The sequence below is a fragment of the Python bivittatus genome, unplaced genomic scaffold (assembly GCF_059951505.1).
Source record: "Python bivittatus isolate LINGU-HERP-01145 unplaced genomic scaffold, Pbiv_v1 ctg000580_np1212, whole genome shotgun sequence".
Classification (NCBI taxonomy): Eukaryota; Metazoa; Chordata; class Lepidosauria; order Squamata; family Pythonidae; genus Python; species Python bivittatus.
In genome coordinates, this window is record NW_028277087.1 from 4769995 (window position 1) to 4790991 (window position 20997).

At 46.7% G+C, this 20997-nt stretch overlaps 1 protein-coding gene across 1 annotated transcript; it reads right to left on the reverse strand.

The window, feature by feature from the left end:
• Positions 1 to 1536: 1536 nt before the first annotated feature.
• On the reverse strand, positions 1537 to 19557 carry GAMT (guanidinoacetate N-methyltransferase). Its single transcript, XM_088149398.1, has 6 exons — positions 19108 to 19557; positions 12944 to 13089; positions 8264 to 8327; positions 7655 to 7722; positions 3199 to 3309; positions 1537 to 1831 (listed from the first exon to the last, which is right to left on the reverse strand). The coding sequence occupies exons 1-6, from the start codon at positions 19274 to 19276 to the stop codon at positions 1694 to 1696; spliced, it is 696 nt and encodes a 231-aa protein (XP_088005524.1). The 5' UTR covers positions 19277 to 19557; the 3' UTR covers positions 1537 to 1693.
• Between the last annotated feature and the right edge of the window lie 1440 nt (positions 19558 to 20997).

Genomic DNA, 20997 nt, shown 5'->3' on the forward strand with positions numbered 1-20997 from the left:
AAATAGGAAGCAGGAGAGCAAGAAAGCCCCTGATCCAAGCATCAGAACTCATGATGCACAAGTAGGACTAGTGACTTTCTGGGCTCAGTCGCTAGTTTTTTTTTTTTTCATGTTTAAGTCCTAAACGTGAGACGGTTGGAAAGTGAAATACAAAGTGAACATCTGTCTGCCTGGGTTCACGTGCCATGCCAAATCATGGTTTGCTGGGCAAGGTATAGGGACTAGCTTTTACTATATCTAATCCTAAAGGATAAAACATGATTGCTAACCCACCGGGGCTGGGTTCAGATGTAAGATAATCTCTCTCAAGTCAAGCTTGAGTCCTGGGGACCTCATGGATGTATCCAGACTACATTTTAGTTACAGTGTGGAAGTGGTTACCTGTTGCCTTCTTTGGAGATTGATTTTTATTTACTTCCCAGCCTACCCTATACTCCTGAGGTTTCCTAGTGGTCTCCCATCTACAAACTAACAAGGCTTAGCCTTTGTTGAAAAGATCAGCCTGGGTCAGCCACTTGCTTCTTCTATAATACTAATACTGTAATTATAATTATTATTACATTATATTATTATAATTATTCTATTCTATAATACTAAGCCAAAAGCAAAGAAGCCATGTTCTATGTTATTGTAATGTCAAAACCCAGCCATGACTTATGCTGCAGTTCAGTGTTTCTCAGCCTTGGCAACTTTAAGATATGTGGACTTCAGCTCCAGTTGAAGTCCACATATCTTAAAGTGGCCAAGGCTGAGAAACACTGAACTGCAGTTCCTTATTCTGAGAACTCAGAGTTAAGGACAGCAGCTGCTTTTTTCCAAAGGGTCACCCATTCCCTTCTCCTCCCCTCCCCTCCCCTCCCTCCTAGGGCAAAGGGCTTCTCCTGTCTCCTCCCTGCTTTGCCAGCAAGGGCTAATCAGGTTAGGCAGTGCTGGGCTAGAGCACTGGGTGGTCAAACCCTGCATAAGGAAGCATAATCCATTAATGCTACTTGCTACAGCCATTTTTAACATTGCATGCTGAAAGCCCCAAGGGTCTCCAGATAGGGTTAAGCACCCTGTAAAATCCTGGGAACTCTTGCTAGCAAATGTTGATCAAAACCTTGATCTACATGAGTGTTTTTCAACCTTGGCAACTTGAAGATGTGTAGACTTCAACTCCCAGAATTGGCTGGGGAATTGCTGGGAGTTGAAGTCCATGCTGGTTGGGGAACTCTGGGAGTTGAAGTCCACACACCTTCAAGTTGCCAAGGTTGAAAAACACTGATCTACGTGGATCAAAGGCCTGACTCATTATCAGCCAGTTTCCATCACATTCAGAATCACAAGGACCAAAATCTTTCTGATTTTTAAGGGAAAAGCATGATTCTGATTTTCATGATACGCATGCAAACGGTTGGGCTCAGCCCACTGCATCTCTAGATGAGGCTCGTGTGGAAACCCAGATGTTGCTTTTAGGCCTGATTGGAGGGACGCAGCCAAGAGAGAAAGACACACAGTTTTGGAAACGCTAGTTAAAATTAATTCTTAGCAAAGGAGAACTCAATCCAAAGTGGTTCTTTGACATGTTAATTTTTGCCTCTCCCATCTGCCAAGAGAGAACAACATTTCCTCTGGCTGCTTGGAGACTGCGGGTGTCTGCTGCCAACACACCAGTCCCTTTTCTGTTCCTTCTCCCTGGGGAGAGAGATCACATCTATTTGAAGATGGCGGGGATGATCATCTTGGGGAAGGCATAGTATCGGCAGTCAGCTGGAGGAACAAGGTCCATAATGGTAGTGTGGATGTTCTTGGCCTCAAAGCCTGCCTCCACCAGGTGCGTAATTTGTGTTTCCTAAGGGGAAAAAAAATCAAAGGGAGATTGACACTGTGGTCACACAATATGCTACGCCACAATTTAAATAAACCACAACTGGCTGGATTCACATGACCTGTTAAACCAGGGAGGATCTAGTTTTCTCCAGCCAGTGGCGTTCTCAGGGACACAGTCCAAAACAGAAGGGAGAGTGGGACAAAAGTGGAGAAGGCTTGGCCAGGAGTTTCCACCTTGTCCTTCAAGTGAACCACTGCAGCTTCAGCAGGCTTTGAGGATTACTCGCAAGCCACACAGCAAGACAGAGTTAGTGTGTTGTGGTCATGCAGGTGCTGGAGTACAGGTGGGAAGACCCAGGTTCTAGTCCCCTTCTCCCTGGAGGACTTTGGGGCAATCACTTTTCTTAAGCCAACCTAGCTCAAAGGTGGTGGTTTTGTGCAAATGTTGTTTGTGTGAGAATGCCAACACCCAGATTTTGATCATTAAAACCTTTTGTGTTCTGGCCCCTGCACTGGGGATGCCTCATGAAACCATCTGATTAAGAGAAAAAATGATTCTGACTCCATTTAATTCACATTTAAATGTAAATGTAATTGTTACTCCCCGTGCATTGAATCTAGTTGGATGGCAAAGAGGTTAGCGACCATAAGCTCTGCTCCCCACCCATCATGGTCTGCTTAATCATGATTTGCTGAACAGGTCTCAGTTGATTGGGTTCCAACAGCATGTGGTGACTCAAAGAAACTATTATGGCTGTGCATCTGGTGAATCCAGATGATGATTTATTACGTTTGTCTGTTGTCCAATTCTCAAAGAAATTACAATCAAATCAGTAAAAAATAAAAGATGGCAAGTGTGATGAACTGAGGGGTCACACTCTCCCTTGCCAAGGCCTGGGTGAAGGGCTTTTTTTACCTTGTCCAACAAATTGCAGTTAAGCAAATTGTGGCTTAACACGATCCACAAACCCTAGCGATAAGGCTGTTCTTGGACAAGATCTCCTTCAGTGCACGAGAGGTGAAACTGGTTTAACGTTTTATTCGGCCAAGAGACAACCACAGCACGTGCCTATACCAGCACAAGTATTTGGTATAAACCACCATAGCCTCACCCATGCCATGGCATTCCTTGACTGATGGGAATACACAATTCTGGTTATTTGTCCAATGATGTCATAATGCCTGTGACATCATTTACATTATGACGTTGACCAAGGGCCTCCTGTGAATGGAAGCCCTGGTGGCATTTAGGGAGTCAGATTGTCGATTCACATTCTCCCAAGTTTCCTATGTCACGTGCTCCCCCATCATGGTGTCACTATGCGAGTGACGTGACATCCCGTGTCTCCTGCTGGAGCCTCCTGCCCAGCGGCCTCTTCCTGCTCTTACCTGAAACATCCTTTCGATGTCCGAATACTTGCTCTTCAGCAGGTCCCCCCAGGATGTCAGGTTGCAATAGGTGAAGACCCCGCCCGGCTTCAGGAGGCGATAGGCGTGAGCCTAGGGACGAAAGCACGGGTGGCGTTGGGAGGGCGGGATGCCCCACAATCTTGGAAAGAGAAGTTCTGCTCCCAAACCAGGTGCAGCTTCAATCATACTGTCGCGACTGCCCCCTTGACTTTTTTCAACGCATGTAAAAAAGATGGGGGGCTTGGATCACATACCCAACTTGACTTCCCCCATGCAGACACCTCTATGATGTCCATTGCTACAGCCGGGGAGCAGTTCAGTGTTGGCATATGGGTGCCTCCAGAGGGCAGATGCAGAACCCAGCGGGTGGGAATGGCAGGGAGGTGGGCTTCTGGTCAATCGAACAATGGCAAACTGAACTGCCCTGAACGAGGGGGCTCTTTTCTGGGCTGAAAACTTTGGCCATTGTGGCAAGCAGCTTCACCGAGCAGGAGAGAATCAGCTGGGCCCCTTGTTGAGCTGATGGACTACAGTGCCCATGATCCTTTGCCATTGGCCATGCTGCCTGGGATCTATGGGAGGACAGAGTGCCAAACATCTTGCCTCTGGATAAGGCAACCATCCGGCCCAGAAATTCCACAACCTTTTAATCCTGGAGGGACCTTGGAACCATTTTCAGGTCTCAGGGAACCCCGGAATAAAACCTGCAAAGCCGACAAAAATGTCACCATGCAACTCACTTCTAACCTACACAATCCACCTTTTACAACATTTACAACTGCAGTAAAGCAACAGGCTGGCAGCTGAATCACGGCACATAAACATTTCCACCGCTGCAAACACCAGCCTCGTGTGGCACGCAATGTTCAAAAACCAATTTTATTTTTTTTTCCCAATCACCATCTCTTGCGAACCCGTTGAGAAGGGCTATTCTAGCTCCTCTCTTGGGGGGGTGGGGACACAAAAGGGGACACATTTCCCTTGGCTCCCCCAAAGCAGAAGGAGGGAAACTCCCAGGCAGCACCGGCAAACGCGGGCAGTGCCATGCTCTGCCAGAGCCGAGCAGGGACTCCCCTCTCCTGCAGGGCAGGACCAGCCAACTCAACTGGTGGGGCACATTCCTTCCTTGGACAAAGGACAGGCCACATGTTCCAGGGCAAGCAAATAGTTTTGACCGTTTGCTCTTTGCTACACGACTGCTATGGAAAACCGGACCGGCATTGGGGGGCTGAAAGGGCTCTGCTGATATTTCCTTATCTAGGAAGGGGAAAAACCTTCTGAGCTGCAAAAAAGATAAAAACTCATTCAAGCTGAGCTCACCTTTAGAAACTACAAGGATATATTTTGTGCTGGGCGCTTCGGCCACGGTTTGCCATTGCTTTTTGCTTCCCCCTCTGCTCTGGCATTTCCTAGTGGTCTCCCATCCAGTGCTAATTCTAATCCAATACAATCTGCTTAGCTTTGGGGTTTTGCTCACCAAAGGTTGGCTAGGTGCCCAGGTCATCATCTGTCCGGATTGCAGGATGGCTGCGGGTGACAGCAGGCAGATAGACCGACAGGTTTTTTCTCTTCCTTCCATCCGCGCCCAACCCAGATTGCACTTCCAAGGATCTGAACATGCTAGCTGTGTCCATACAGCACATTCAGGCTAGCTGCCCATTCACGCATTCTCTAGTTCCCCACCATTCTGAACCAGAAAATAGCCCAATCGGTTGAGTTCACCCAACGCTACATAGCCACAAGTAGCCAACCCGGGTTAAACGCCAAACAAGCTTTGCATATTCTGAAAAGGCACCTGCCAACTCTTTACTTAACCTAGTTCGGCATACTGTATGAACAGAGCCAAAGTTTGCCATTTGAATGTAAGTTAACGGAGGAGACCCAAAGGCTGGCAATAATATTTTGGCTTAGTGTTACTTAGGAACTTGTCACAGCAGGTGGCTGACCTTGGTGGAGCTTGAAAAAAGACCAAACGTCGTTAATTCTTGGATGGGAGACCACCAGGAAATGCCCAGAGATAGAGAGTAGACTGGGAAGTAAAAAATGCATACATACTTACTTACTGTACTTACTGGCTCCTCTCTTCTTCATTATCATTTAATGCCCATTCATTTTTTCAAATCTGAATTTAGAGCCAAACTTTGTAATCAAAGAGGCTTTTAGACTCTCACTCAAAGATGTGATGTGGGAGGATGAACATCTGGCATCAGGGAGGTAGAATGTCAAATGGTTTCACTATATGTCATCCAAGCGCTTATAAGTGGACATACTGCTCCATTGTCCACTGTCCAGCCAATATTGCAATACAGGTAGTCCTCACTTATTGACCATTCATTCAGCGGCCGTTTGAAGTTACGATGGTGCTGAAAAAATAACTTTACAGCCCATTTACAACCTTTTACGAACTTTGCAGTGTCCCTCAGTCACGTGATCGCCATTACAGTTAGTACGCGTTGTCCTGTGCCTGACCCATTTTTTTCTCGCCCCCCCCGCCCCCTTGCAGAATAGACTGATGGAGAAAAAGGGATTGCAATAAAGTAAGCTTTTGCTCTTTTACTCATCGAAAGCAATGTGATTGTGCCAGTAGGGCTGGGAGCTGCAGGCATTCTACACGAACAGCTTACAGTACTCTCTTGAAATCTCTTTCTATCCAATCTCTCTGCTTTGCGGGGAGGGGGGGAGAAAAAAAGTAAGCAATTTCTGTAGGCAATCTCTCCTTTGCCTGACCCTTTGCCCCTCTCCCCCACAGAGCGGAGAGATTGGAGAGGAAGAGATCCCAAGAGAATAAGGTGTTTGCTTTTCTACACATCGAAAGCAATGTGATTGCGCCGGCTGCGGGAAAGGGTCAGGCAAAGGAGAGATTGCCTACAGAAATCCCTTGCTTCCCCCCGCCCCACCTGCTCGCAGACCAGAGAGATTGGAGAAGAAGGGATTTCAAGAGAGTAAGCTATTTGCGTAGTGCTCTGCAGCTCCCAGCATTGCTTTCGATGTGTACAAGGCAGTAAGCGGGCATTGGAGCATTCCAAAGCGGGGGAGTAGTTAGAAGCTAGCTGAGGAATTCTGGGAGTTGAAATCCACACATCTTCAAGCTGCCAAGTTTAAGAAACACCGGGTTAGGAGGCAAACAAAAGCCGAAGGTGTGAAACTGACTAGTCTTGTCTCTTTCCAGCCGGGAAGCACAGTCACAGTCACATGATTTCCCACTTAGCGACCACTTCGCTTAGCGGCGGAGTTGCCGATCCCAATTAGGGTTGTTAAGCAAGGACTACCCGTACACCAACCTGGGGCTTAACCACCTTATTCAATCCCAGCCGTTGCAGTTTGCAAATCTCGATTTACAACTTAGCGGGCCAGGTGAACCTTTCCAACTCGAGCTCATTCATCAAACCATGGTTAAAGAAGCCACGGCTTGGCACCCTCCACAGACCCAGCCCTCAGAAGAACTAGGTATTCCTTGCCCTGTTGGGAATGCCGCATTTGAGGTCCCTTCCAATAAAAGAGGGGGCGATGGTCCAGCGGTGGTAACAGCTGGCTGAGAGAGGCGCTACTGTTCCGTTCTGCTGGTCTCAGAGGGGGAATGCGGGCAGTGGCAAATCAAGAAACTGATGAGTCTCTTCCCCATTATTACTGTTCTGCCAACGGCCCCACATCAGACTTTCCCAACCCTTAATTTTCACAGTTCAAAACATTGCTTTAGGCCAATGTTCTTCAAACTTAGCAACTTTAAGATGCACGGACTTCAACTCCCAGAATTCCCCAGCCAGCACGGCTGGCTGGGGAATTCTGGGAGTTGAAGTCCACACATCTTGAAGTGGCCAAGGTTGAGAAACACTCCTTTAGGCCCTGCTCTATAATCTTCAAGTTTTTGTTTTTTTTAAGTCTCTTGGATTCTCTATCATAAGAATCCAAGACAAAGGACAACTTGCTTACAGTCTCTTGTTCTGTAAAACTTAACTGAGCATTATAACAAAAGTTCCACCAGAGAGATGCCTGGTTCCAACAAGAGCTAATTAGATGCTTCCCCCAAAATTCCAGAAGGGTCCGAAGGAAAGATGTCACATCCTTCTGACTCTTTGGGGGAAGCATCTAATTAGCTTGTTGCTAATTAGCAACTGGTGCCCAGAGGTAGACTGCCTCTGGGCATGGAGGGTCCATTTAATCTTTGGACCCAACAGCCATCATCTGGACCTCTCCCTGCAAGTCTGCCTACCTGTCCTCATGCAGTCTGCAGAGGAGGGACCAAAAACACCTGGAAAAACCTACTTTGACTCCAAATATTCCTAGGTTCCTCTCCTTCTACCTTTAAGGGAACTTTCCCCAGCCAGACATCCTCCAGGTGTGTTGCAACTACAATCCCCAGAGTTCTCAGCCAGATGAACTGGGATAATTGATTCCCCCCCCCCCAAAAAAGTCCACTTTCAACTATGCATCTCACCTTGATGAAGCCAAACTGATGGGTGTGCCAGGTATCTGCCGACAAGGGGTAAGTGTCGTAGAGGATCCCTGCGTATGAAAAGCCAATGGTTGGGTCTCAAGAAAGGAGGGCATCATGGCACAATGCTCATTTTCCCACTAAAGGAGCGGGGTGCTCCTTAAGTGGACTTCTGGAAGTTGTCCTCTAAGTCCCATGAGCCCCAGCCACCATGCCCAACAATCAGGAACTGTGGGGGACACGGGAGGGCCGTTCCCGCCTTCAGTCCACTTTGGCTGTGCAATGTGCTGTCATGTATTTATTTATTTTGCTAGCTCAAGCTAACCCCATCTTCCCACCTCTTCCCTGTGAGTTAGGCTGGTCTAAGAGAAAAAGGACTGGGGAATTCTGGGAGTTGAAGTCCACACATCTTAAAGTTGCCAAGTTTGAAAAACACTTTTCTAAACGGTGACAAAGAACACAAGGGAGGAATTGGCCATTGGTGGCATCAGCGCGATCCTCAATTTTCACTTTTCCTCTGGATAGGTGCCCTTCCCTTCCCTTGGCAGTGCCAGCATGAAGAAAGGGGGTCCTCTTACCACCCAGAGAAAGGGAGGCAAACCTGTTTCTTACCATTAAAATGTTCATTCGGCAACGTCGGTGCGACGTCTTCCCACAGCCCTTTCAACGGGACAACCTGAGGAGGCCAGAAGGAGATGAATGCAGTCAATGAAGAACTGAGCCCAGATGTGGGTCAGCAGCTGGAAGAAGTCTCAATATTTATGCCAGTGGTTCTCTAGATCAGGGTTCCTCAACCTTGGCGACTTGAAGAGGTGTGGACTTCAACCCCACACTGCTGGGGAATTCTGGGAGTTGAAGTCCATACCTCTTCAAGTCGCCAAGGTTGAGGAACCCTGCTCTAGAGAACCATGAGGGCTCAGGAGTAGGTGAGAGCCAGGGCCATCAATACAACTTTCATTAAATTTGCAAAACTTACCACCAATGAAAAGGACAAGGATATACTGCCTGCAAACTTACAATGTCCTTTTTGGAACAATCACGGTGGGACCCAGTTTCTTGGACAGACTGATTGGTGGGAATGAAGATATTGAAGGCTGAGAACCAGCGATTTATGCCATTTTACGTACTTTTTCCCCCCTTGGAGGCCTTTTGGGTTATTTATCTCTCAAACAGCAGTATTCAAAAGACAACCAGCAATAGCATCTGGCTACCAGGGAGAAATTGGTCTGGAACTGCGGGAAGGCAGACGTAGCAGGGGGTTGGACTTCTTGTCCTCCGAGGTCCCAATGGGCTGGGCTACAATCAGGGATGATGGGAATCATAGTCCAACATACCTGGAAGTACCAATAGAGGTGAATATGTGTAGCTCAGGATTGAACTGTGGAGTCCTTGGGGTTCTCTGAGCTTGGTTCTTTTCTTGCAAACGTTTCATTACCTGGCTAGGTAACATCTTCAGTGCTAAAATGGGATGGGGTTTGCTCTCTATTTATGTGCTGTGGCCTGCCTTGCCGGTGCTGGTGAGGGAGGGGTTTTTGTTTTGCTCCTCTGGTACTTCTTTGATTGGCATGTGTTTGCTGCTTGATTGTGTGCCTGGCAGTGACCTTTGCTTATCTGGGTGATGATTGCTGGTGAGGAGATGTTCTGGTCTTTTGTCTCTTTTGAATAATATGTACAGTGGGGCAAAAAAGTATTTAGTCAGCCACCAATTGTGCAAGTTCTCCCACTTAAAAAGATGAGAGAGGCCTGTAATTTTCATCATAGGTATACCTCAACTATGAGAGACAAAATGGGGGGGAAATCCAGAAAATCACATTGTCTGATTTTTTAGGAATTTATTTGCAAATCGTGGTGGAAAATAAGTATTTGGTCAATATCAAAAGTTCATCTCAATACTTTGTTATATATCCTTTGTTGGCAATGACAGAGGTCAAACGTTTTCTTTAAGTCTTCACAAGGTTTTCACACACTGTTGCTGGTATTTTGGCCCATTCCTCCATGCAGATCTCCTCTAGAGCAGTGATGTTTTGGGGCTGTCGCTGGGCAACACGGACTTTCAACTCCCTCCAAAGGTTTTCCATGGGGTTGAGATCTGGAGACTGGCTAGGCCACTCCAGGACCTTGAAATGCTTCTTACAAAGCCACTCCTTCGTTGCCCGGCGGTGTGTTTGGGATCATTGTCATGCTGAAAGACCCAGCCATGTTTCATCTTCAATGCCCTTGCTGATGGAAGGAGGTGTTCACTCAAAATCTCACAATACATGGCCCCATTCATTCTTTTCTTTACACCAATCAGTCATCCTGGTCCCTTTGCAGAAAAACAGCCCCAAAGCCTGATGTTTCCACCCCCGTGCTTCACAGTAGGTATGATGTTCTTTGGATGCAACTCAGCATTCTCTCTCCTCCAAACACAACAAGTTGAGTTTAGACCAAAACATTCTACTTTGGTTTCATCTGACCATATGACATTCTCCCAATCCTCTTCTGGATCATCCAAATGCTCTCTAGCAAACTTCAGACGGGCCCGGACATGTACTGGCTTAAGCAGGGGGACACGTCTGGCACTGCAGGATTTGAGTCCCTGGCGGCGTAGTGTGTTACTGATGGTAGCCTTTGCTACTTTGGTCCCAGCTCTCTGCAGGTCATTCACTAGGCCCCCCCGTGTGGTTCTGGGATTTTTGCTCACCATTCTTGTGATCATTTTGACCCCACGGGGTGAGATCTTGCGTGGAGCCCCAGATCAAGGGAGATTATCAGTGGTCTTATACGTCTTCCATTTTCTAATTATTGCTCCCAGAGTTGATTTCTTCACACCAAGCTGCTTGCCTATTGCAGATTCAGTCTTCCCAGCCTGGTGCAGGTCTACAATTTTGTTTCTGGTGTCCTTCAACAGCTCTTTGGTCTTGGCCATAGTGGAGTTTGGAGTGTGACTGTTTGAGGTTGTGGACAGGTGTCTTTTATACTGATAACAAGGTCAAACAGGTGCCATTACTACAGGTAACGAGTGGAGGACAGAGGAGCCTCTTAAAGAAGTAGTTACAGGACTGTGAGAGCCAGACATCTTGCTTGTTTGTAGGTGACCAAATACTTATTTTCCACCATGATTTGCAAATAAATTCTTTAAAAATCAGACAATGTGATTTTCTGGATTTTTTCCCCCCATTTTGTCTCTCATAGTTGAGGTATACCTATGATGAAAATTACAGGCCTCTCTCATCTTTTTAAGTGGGAGAACTTGCACAATTGGTGGCTGACTAAATACTTTTTTGCCCCACTGTAGATACTGTTAATGCCAGGCTTCCAAGAATTCTCTTGCATATTTGGATTTAGCTTGGTCTAAAATGCTGACAGTTTCCCAGTTAAAACTATGGTTGAGTCTGTCCGTGTGTTGGGAGATTAAGGAGTTTTCATCATGTCTTCTGACTGCTGGTTGGTGCTCGTGGATGCGCTCTGCCAGCCTTCTGCCTGTCTGTCCTACGTAGTGTTTGTTACAGTCCTTACACTGTATGTTGTAGATGACTCCTGCTTTTTCTTCTTGGGCTACGGAGTCTACATAGGACAGACAGGCAGAAGGCTGGCAGAGCGCATCCACGAGCACCAACCAGCAGTCAGAAGACATGATGAAAACTCCTTAATCTCCCAACACACGGACAGACTCAACCATAGTTTTAACTGGGAAACTGTCAGCATTTTAGACCAAGCTAAATCCAAATATGCAAGAGAATTCTTGGAAGCCTGGCATTCAGACCGGCAGCAATTAACAGACACATAGAGATAAACAGCATCTACATACTATTCAAAAGAGACAAAAGACCAGAAGATCGCCTCACCAGCAATCAATCACCACCAATCAATCACCAGCAATCAGCACCCAGATAAGCAAAGGTCACCACCAGGCACACAATCAAGCAGTCAACATATGCCAATCAAAGAAGTACCAGAGGAGCAAAACAAAAACCCCTCCCTCACCAGCACTGGCAAGGCAGGCCACAGCACATAAATAGAGAGCAAACTCCAGCCCATTTTAGCACGGAAGATGTTGCCTAGCCAGGCAATGAAACGTTTGCAAGAAAAGAACCAAGCTCAGAGAACCCCAAGGACGCCACAATACCTGGAAGTACCAGGTTGGGGGAAACTGTACCAAGGCACCTCAGCAGTGTGCACACATGAAACCTGAAGACTAGCATTGCAACCCATTGAAAAATCAAGATTAATAGGGCAAAAGGACTTATGTGCGTAAATCAGGGATGGGCACACGGAATTCCCCCACCCCACGAGGCTGCCAACTCACTTTTTTTCAACTTTAGGGGTCTCTTCTGTCCCAGTGACTGGGTGCTGGTCCTCCCTTGGGCGTGGAAGCCAACTGGGTGACTTTGGGCCAATGCTTCTACCTCCGCCTAACCCACCTCACAGGGTTGTTGTTGTGAGCAAAATAGGAGGAGGGAGCATTAGGTATGCTGCCTTGCATTGCACAAAGCAAGGGTGGTTATACAGATCTAATTAATAAATTAACTAAGAGGAGGAAAACATACCCACCTTGTAGGTCAAAGTAACTTTGTAAAAAGGAAAAAAAAATGTTTGCAATGCAAGTAAGCGAGGAAAAAAAACACAGAAAATACAGCCTTGCCATCATGGCTCTCAGCAATCCAGCCTCAGAGGTGGGTCCCTCCCAGGCACAAACACAACTCCTTCCAAAGACAGTTGAAATATTTTTAAAAGATGGGGTGGAGGTTCCCCTCTTATTTGCCCAATTTTGGGGGGCCCTGGAAGTCACCCTCTGTTAACCCTGCGAGGTACTCCAGACCAGAAGCACAACCAGGAGTCCTAGCTCTACCTTTACTGTAAGGTTCCATTAACAGATCTTGCAAGACTGAAAGTACATCTCTCCCCTCCTCTCCTTTTACTATCCAGAAAACTCGGGAGGGTCCCTTCTGAGACGCTTCCCACCCCCCTTTTCCTTCTGTGAGCTGAGACACCTTTTATACGCCGATTCCCTAGTCCGCGGCTCTCCCTCCGGTCTCCCAAGGTCACTTCCGCAGACCAATACAGCCTCCGTCTGTTCACACTGCCCAGTTTCGAACCACTTTATGGAACTGGTTACATCACTTCCCATCCCCATTCATTGCTCGTGGGCCTGCTGCTCCCCCTTCCCCATCGTGTGTCATGCTGGAACCCTAAAAATGATGCACATGATGTTGTCCGCATGATTTGCCCAATGACGTCATAGCACATGGGATGTGATTGCTTCCCTCCTGGGCATTTGTGCCCTCACCCGCCAGGCCCCTTTGCCCCAACCTTGTGAGGCTGCCTTTCCGCCCATTCCTGCAGCCTCTGGAAGACTCCCTCGTTGCACTCGATGATCCAGTGCTCCTCGATGTCAAGCTCTTCAATTTTACTGGCAGCAATGGCCATGCCAAAGCCAACCTCCAGCACCCGGCCTCCTGAAAGGAAGATCTGGTTAGCTGAAATGGCGTGAGAGCCACAGAGATGGCCTTGGAGAAATTATGCTGAGTTGGTTACAAAAACTTCATTTAATCCAGGAAATGAAGAACGTGTTAGAAAGAAACTCAAGATTGCCCTGCCTTGACTCTCTTTGGCATAAGAAGGAAAGGTGAAAATTCAGTCAGGCTTTGGTTCCTAGAGCCTCTATCAATAAAGCAGAATTCCTGTCTTTTTTGAGAAGTCTGTTTTCTGTCCTAGCTTCCCTTGAAAGACTGACCCATTGACTGATCTCAGAAAAACTAAGGAATGTCAGATCAGGTTAATTCTTGGAGAGGAACCACAGGACTGCAGCCTAGACTGGAACAAACCGAAAGAGGAAGTGACAAATTATTTGCCTGTTTTGCCAAGAAAACGTAGGTGGACATGGACATGACCATGAAGTGACCAGACGTTGACTTCAGCTTGGAGGAGACTTTACTAAGCTTAGTTAGCAGCACCTAGATAGCCTTGGCAGATTACTTAAAAACAAAAACAAAACAGGGTTAAATATGGTTTGCATACAGAGTGGGAAATCAAAAAAATATCCAGGAAATGGGTGGATGTGCAAATCACTTTTGCACTGTTTCCAAGAAAAGTGCACAGGTGTGTCCACCAGGCCCCCAGGAGCTGAGTCTAACATCAAGTAGTCTTTCTCCTACCTTCAGAGCCTAGAGCAGTGTTTCTCAACCTTGACAACTTTAAGATGAGTGAGCTTCATTTCCCAGAATTCCCCAGCCAGCATGAATTCTCAGAATTCTGAGAGTTGAAGTCCACTCATCTTAAAGTTGCTAAGGTTGAGAAACACTGGCCTAGAGCCACATAGGACAAGCTGGACAATGACCCCTTGACGTTCCTCACTTATCAGCCTCTTCCCCAGTCCACACAGCGGCTGTGAAAAAGTCTCGCCTTAGCAACCTGGGAGAAAAATTGGATTCTAACGTGAAGGCAATCCAGTTGCTGAGACGTCCTACCCTTCTGCAATAAATCTGGCTAAAGGAAACTCCTACTTCCTTGCTTTCTGCAGAAGAAGCTGCCAAGAACTCAACAGGAGCACTCCTGTCCAAAATTCTGACCCATCGGCCATACTCTTTTCTATGTTACTCCATTCCCTCACACACACACACACACACACACACACACACACACACACACAATTTTCTGGAAGCCTTCTGGAACTGTTGCCTTCTCTAGCTACTATGCATGCTTGGCCCACGTCACTATTTTGCAGAAAGCTGGTGTGTTGGATGCTGGAAGAGACCTTTGCCTTTGCTCAGTGGAGCTGCCCTTATCTGGGGCCTCAGCCTGCAGCTGTCCGAAAAGGGCGAGACCCCTGAAGCCACCCCTCCCCAAGCCTTTCCAAAGAGACCTTTCGCCACAGAGCTATTCTTATCTCAGCTGCAATGCAGATCACGGAAAACAGAAGCTTCTCAGTGTTGCTCCAGCCAGGAACATGACTGATGGGTGTGCGCATCGATGCATGCGGGTTGATGGTGGTGATGGGGGAACATATTCGATCAGGAGCAGAAACAGCACAAGAACATATCTACGTCCCTACCCATCACGCTATTCTCTATCGGAGTAAGCGATGCGACGTAAAGTGCAGAAAAGGAGTAAGACGTAGCAAGTCCAAGAAATTACAGTAGAGGCACGAGCTAAGACAAAGCAAAAAAGATATATAGGTCAATCAAAGGGACTCTATATGTCTCCATATTGTTCTATTCTTGCAAACCGTGTGCAGAGTGGGGATTAGGAAAGTGAAGAGGGCAGTTGCCTTTGTGTCAGCCTTACCAGGTAGACCAGACAGGAAACACGACCAGAAGAGCTAATTCTATTTTAGTGTAAGGTCCCATTAACAGAATCTTGCAAGTGTGAAAGTACAATCCTCCCCCCTGCCCCCACTCTGTCTCCTTTGCAGCCTGAGAAACTAGGGAGGGTCCCTTTTGAGCCTCTTGCCTCGCCCACTATCAGCTGTGGGCTATGCTGCCTCTTATCTGACCATTTCCTCAGCAGCATCTCTTCACCCCGTTTCCCAGGGTCTTTCCCACATTTTATTACACAGAGGGACAAGCTCCACCCAAGACCCCAGACCCTGAGGGCGAGGAGGGATCCGGCTGGTTGCAGGTGGTGGCTTCACCCCAGACCCTGGAAGGGACAGATGCAATTGACTGCTGGTAGAGAAGCCCTGGTTTGGGGGGGGGGAACTGGCCAGAAGACCCTGAGAGAGGTTCTTCCCCCAGCACAGAAGCGGAAGGTGTCCAGCTGAGCTGGGAAAAAGTCAAGTGACGCTGAGCACACTACGCAAAGTCCAGTCCAGTCCATTCCTTTCTTTCCTATTCTCTCTTGTGCCAAGCACTGAAACGGGAGGGAGACAGAGAGAAAGGGGGAGGAAGCAGGAGAGACAGAAGGGAAAAGTCGCTGGGGGGAGACCTGGGGGGAAACCTGGCACCAGGACTGTGTTGTTTGGCCCTGTGGTAAACACCTGCCGTAAAGATCTGTACATAGTAAACAGCATGAAAAGCCTCCACTGTTAAGTGTTTCTGTGCCCTTTGCCATCTTTGCAAATCAATTCCCCCCCAGCTGAAAAATGAACCCCGTCAAACTCTGACACTCTGCTTTCACACATCCGATTCTCATCCATTCTGTCAGCCCAATTCACCTCAATGTATTTGGGGCGGGGGGGACACCTCACTCACTTCAACATCAGCTACCACATAGTCAGCGCTGGCCTCGGGGTTACGCAACTGAAATGGGCTCCAGGGTTGCATGTTTATCAGTGGGGCACAGCTATTAATTATTCTCTCTGAAACTGAACAGACCTCTTGGGAACTTCCTCTTAGCGATTTTTAATTGGACATGTAGGGTTTCCCTGCAGGTAAGCTGGATTCACTCGCCACGCTTTGTTTGGGATTTGCTTCTGCCTCTTGCATGAAGGCAAATATGGCAGCTTGCAAGCCGTCGTTTGCTCAATCAATGGTAGTTTATTCAATGAACTATGGTTCAGTTGTAGCAGAGTGGGAATACAGCCCCAGACATAGGCTGGGTTCACACACCTTAATGACTATTCAGACAACATGGTAAGCTGGCTTAGTGTTAATTTAATTGTGGCATTTTCTTGTGGCTTAGCGTGCTGCCTGAATCCAGCCTTTTGGGGTTAACTTATAGTTCAGGATATTGTTTTATATAAAGTTGTCTGTTAGTTTTATATATAATCTTGTTGCTTTTCAATTTTGTTTTTTTTCAAATAACTATTACATTTTTAAGGTAAAGGGATAAAAACTGACAAGAACTAATAATGAAGATAGGAAGTAGAGAAGAGAAAAAAGTAAAGAATGAAAAAGAAAACAGAGTCAAAAGTACAGAAAAAGAAAGAAAAAAAATACAAAAGAAAAATGATTTCGACTTTCTTTTACAACAGATATAAGTATCAGTATCTTTCAATCTTGTGATGCAGTCCAGAGTCATCCTGGAGTTGGGCGGCCTAGAAAGTTGGCCAATGAATAAATCAATCAGTTGTGCAAACCCAGAAGTTGTGTTCATTCAGTGACCTGGGTAAGGGTGTCATGTGAACAAATGCTATGTGAAAATGCAGTTTGTTCCTTGGTGGCTTGGGGTGTTGTATGAACAGCGCTGACCTAGTTTGTAAACCATGGGGTTGAGCATATGATGAAAATGCAGCCGTCCCTGAGCTCCAACTCCCTGGAGCTTTGATCGGGGAGGAAGAGTACCAGGAAATCTTCCTTCTCAGCAAGAGACAAATGATTTTATCTCACAGACTCAAAGAAAAACAGACCTGTAATTTTAGCTGACAACACAACTTGCTCCATGTCTAGCTAGACCAGGGTTTCTCAATCCTGGCCACTTTAAGATGTGTGGTCTTCAACTCCCAGAATTCCCCAGCCACGTGTTTTTAATATACAGCCTAGTTTCAGCAGTTCATGAAAACATTGCACGGGTTCAGCGGTTCAGCGGCTCCAGGAAGGAGAACCTCGTCTGCCATTTTTAGTAATAGGGAGCCCGTTCGTAAGTACAAGTTGTCCGTAAGTCGGACGTTCTTAACTCGGGGACTCCCTGTGAATGGTTAAGCTCACCAGTCTGCCAGAGAGACATATAATAGGATGAACAAAGCTATGCATTCAAACTATGTGGTATCCTAGAATTGGAAGAGAATCCTGAGGCCAGCAAGTCCAGCCCCCAGATTAAAGTAACCCTGAAAGATGGCTGTCCAGCCTCCACTTGGTTCTATTTGAGAAAGAGGGGGCCACTACTTCTCTGGGACATTGGTTAAACTGCTCTTACAGGTAGTCCTCATTTAGTGACTGCCTCGTTTAGTGACCATTTGCACTTACGATGGTGATGAAAAAGTAACTTTGCGACCAATCCTCACATTTACAAGTTTCGCAGGTCTGTAAAGCAAAGGAAAGCCGAAGGAAGATCATAAGCACAGTTGTGGTTTCACTAAGTGTCCGCTTCGCTTAACGACCTAGCTGCCGGTCCCAATTAGGGTCGCTAAATGAGGATGATCTGTATTGATTAGGATTGTTTTGATAAGATTTCATTGGAATGGAACTTCCTTCCATGTCTTTCGCTCTGGATCAAGAGGGAACAGGCTTTCACCTTCTTCAACACAATATTGTTCCAGCCACAGGTGCAGAAATGTCTGTGGGGGTGTACATCAAAACCTGCAAGGTGGATGTGTGGGTGCGTGCGGTTGAAGTCCACACATTTTAAGGTGCCAAGGTTGAGAAACGCTGCTGTAGCCAGATATCCAATTTTCCCTTGAGGGAAGGGAAAAATCCTGTATTTGATAAAGGCTCCCTTTAGACCATCACATTCTACGTACAGGAGTCCAAATTAAACCATCCCAGCTTGGGGCATCTGCAGGGGTGTCAAAAAAGTCAAGATGGTGGTGGCTGTGACCATGTGACCAAAGCCCCGCCCCTCTGATGGCATGGTCCCAGCCACCACCGTCTCGACGTTTTGGACTCCCCACAGACAGCCCTGATGCCAAAGAGATGTGCGTCTAGCCTCTGCTTGAAAGCATCCAGAGGAAGGGAGACCATCATTCTCCCAGGCACTGTCTTTACCAAAAAGCATACCAAGAATAAAAGCCCATCAAGCAAAGTAGACTAAGGCAGTAATCTAATCTGGAAATATGCCCCCCTGAATTTAGGGGGCTTACTTTCGAGTCGAAAAGTTTACGATTGCAAAGGGAACACATACAGACAAACAGCGCACCGTTTCCTCCAAACCCTCTCACCAAAATAAATAGGAAGAAGAGTTTTACAGATTTATTTTTTCCCTTGCTGGACCTTCTATTTTATTCTTACCCTGGAATAAATTCCCCTCCTGGGGAAACAAACCAACCGAACGGACAATTTGTCAAAAAGTTTCAGTAAAAGTTATCTCCGAGGTGCTGATTTTCCATTTTCAGCTCTCTGGATCTGTAATCCTGAGTCTGTGAAAAATGGCTGATTCTTTCTAGGAAATGTCTTAACCTGCAAGCAAACACGGGTCAGGGATGTTTCCTCTCCAGTAAGCAGGCACTGGAATTCTGTCTTAACAAGGACAGAAAAAATTGAACAAAGGGTACCCCAATTTTCTTGAAGGGGATCAAAGCAGTTCTAATCAATTAAAATATATATAAAAAGAGGGTTCTCTTGGAAAACCAAACCATCTCAGCCTACATGACCAATGCCAAACACCAGCTTGGGTGTCAATGCATCTTTACAAGATGCTGTAGGGCTGCAAGAAGCAAAAGGCACGTGCAAACTCTCCTGGCTCTGTGCGTTCCCTGAGGACAATGCATTTGTGGAACTCACTGCCACAAGGTGCCTTTAAAGAGGAACTGGGAAAAGAGACAGGGAGAGGAAGAGACTTAACGTCTTTAAGGCAGATTCTGAATTACGGCTGGAAGACTGGAGCGGATAGCAACAGCCTGGACGTGGAGGCTGCAGGACGTGTCACAGAGTTGATCCTACCTTGGGAGGCAGCCACAGTGGCCAGGCCGTGCATGTAGGGGGCTTCCCAGCGCTCCATCACCGGCTTCCCCAGGATTTCCAGGCGAGTGTCTTCTGGGTCGAAACCCGCATTGGCTTCCTTCCAAGAAGGCTTACAATTTTCTCCATCCAAAAAGATGGGACAAGTCATGTTGGAAGGTCTCAGGGCTAGAAGGTGAGAAAAGACTGGAAGAGGCTGGCGGGGTTGCAGGGAGCCAGGGAGATTGAGCAGGAGCAGCTGGGCTTCTGGGCTAGCTTGAAATAGATGAGGGGGTGGAGCAGGGGAAAAGCTGAGTGTGCAAAGGGGAGTTTAGGTGGGGAGGGGGAAGTTACAATTCCCACTTGGAAGTGGGGCGGAAGGAGGAGACATCTTCTGGAGAAATGGAACAACTGCAGATCGTCAGGCCCAAATGGCTATTATTATTGGATGGGCATAAAGGTAGAACATTTGGGAAACGCTGAAGTCACTAAAGTTGGGTTGTTTTTTTTAAATCAATAAAAATGAGGGTGGAGGACAGATGAAAGTAGTGTAATCCTTTGTACAGCTAATAACTGACTTAAAAAAAAAAAACTGATTGGCTTATTGGTCAGTTTTGACAAGGCAATCTGAACTTATCCTGTTGATGAGGTTCCATTTTCAATCAGTGTTGAAATGTTCAATAATTAACTCAATTTCCCATCCTTTCTCAGAAGACAGGCATGCTTGTGCAGTCTGCACAGGTGGACTTTAGAAGGAAAATATTGCAAGTCTTTTGTCACTGGAGCTACACCTTTTTCTGTGAAATCAAACTAAGATTGCAGACCCCATATAAAGAATGTAGATGTTGGTGGGGTATCAGGAAGAATTTCCTAAGAAGAAGAACTGTTCAGAGAACTAATTTGGTGCAGTGGTTAAAGGCATTGGGCTAGAAACCAGGAGACCATGAATTCTAGTTCTGCCTTAGGCGTGAAGCCATCTGGGGGACTTTGGGGCAGTCCCACTTTCTCAGCCCTAGGAAGGAAAAGGCCAGGGCCAACCACTTCCAAAAAACCTTGCCAAGGAAATTGCAGGGACTTGTCCAGGCAGTTGCCAGGAGTGAAGACTGACTTGAAGGCACGTACACAAACGCACACAAAAAGAGACAGCTTAGTGTTGTGCTTCAGGCGCTGGATTAGAAGCAGGGAAACCTGAGTCCTTGTCCTGCCTTAGGCATGGAAGCCGGATGGGTGACTTTGGGCCAGTCCCTCTCTCTCAGCCCTAGTGTCAGAGTCTGCAGTAATTTCAATAAAGGAATCTTTAATAATAATTTCAATAAAGAAACCTTTACTGGAAACAAACCAGTCTCCAGAGGATTTACTGGGATTGGGAACTGAGACTTGCAGACTCTGACACCTAGGAAGAAAAAGGCAAGGAGAAACCACTTCAGAAAATCCTGCCAAGAAAACTGCAAGGTCTCGTCCAGGCACTCCAGGAATCAAGACAGACTCAAAGGCACCTATATAAATGAATGAATGAATGTTCAACAATGGCAAAGGGTCTCTGGAGGTGGTGATACCCCTTTGGTGGAGGTATTTAAAGCAGAGCTGGATAGCCAGCTGTTGGAGAGACCACAGTAGTGGATTTCTGCACTGCAGGAAGTTGGACTAGATCAGTTTTTTTCAAACTTGGCAACTTTGAGATGGGTGGACTTCAACTCCCAGAAAGCATGCTGGCTGGGGAATTCTGGGAGTTGGTCCATACATCTTAAAGTTGTCAAGTGTGAAAAACACTGGACTAGATAGATGAACTCCAAGGTCACTTCAAGGTTCCCTTATACCAAATCAGACTGATCTCAGCCTTGTCTACCCTGTCTGGCACCAACTTTGAGGTTTCAGAGTAGATTCTTGAGATGA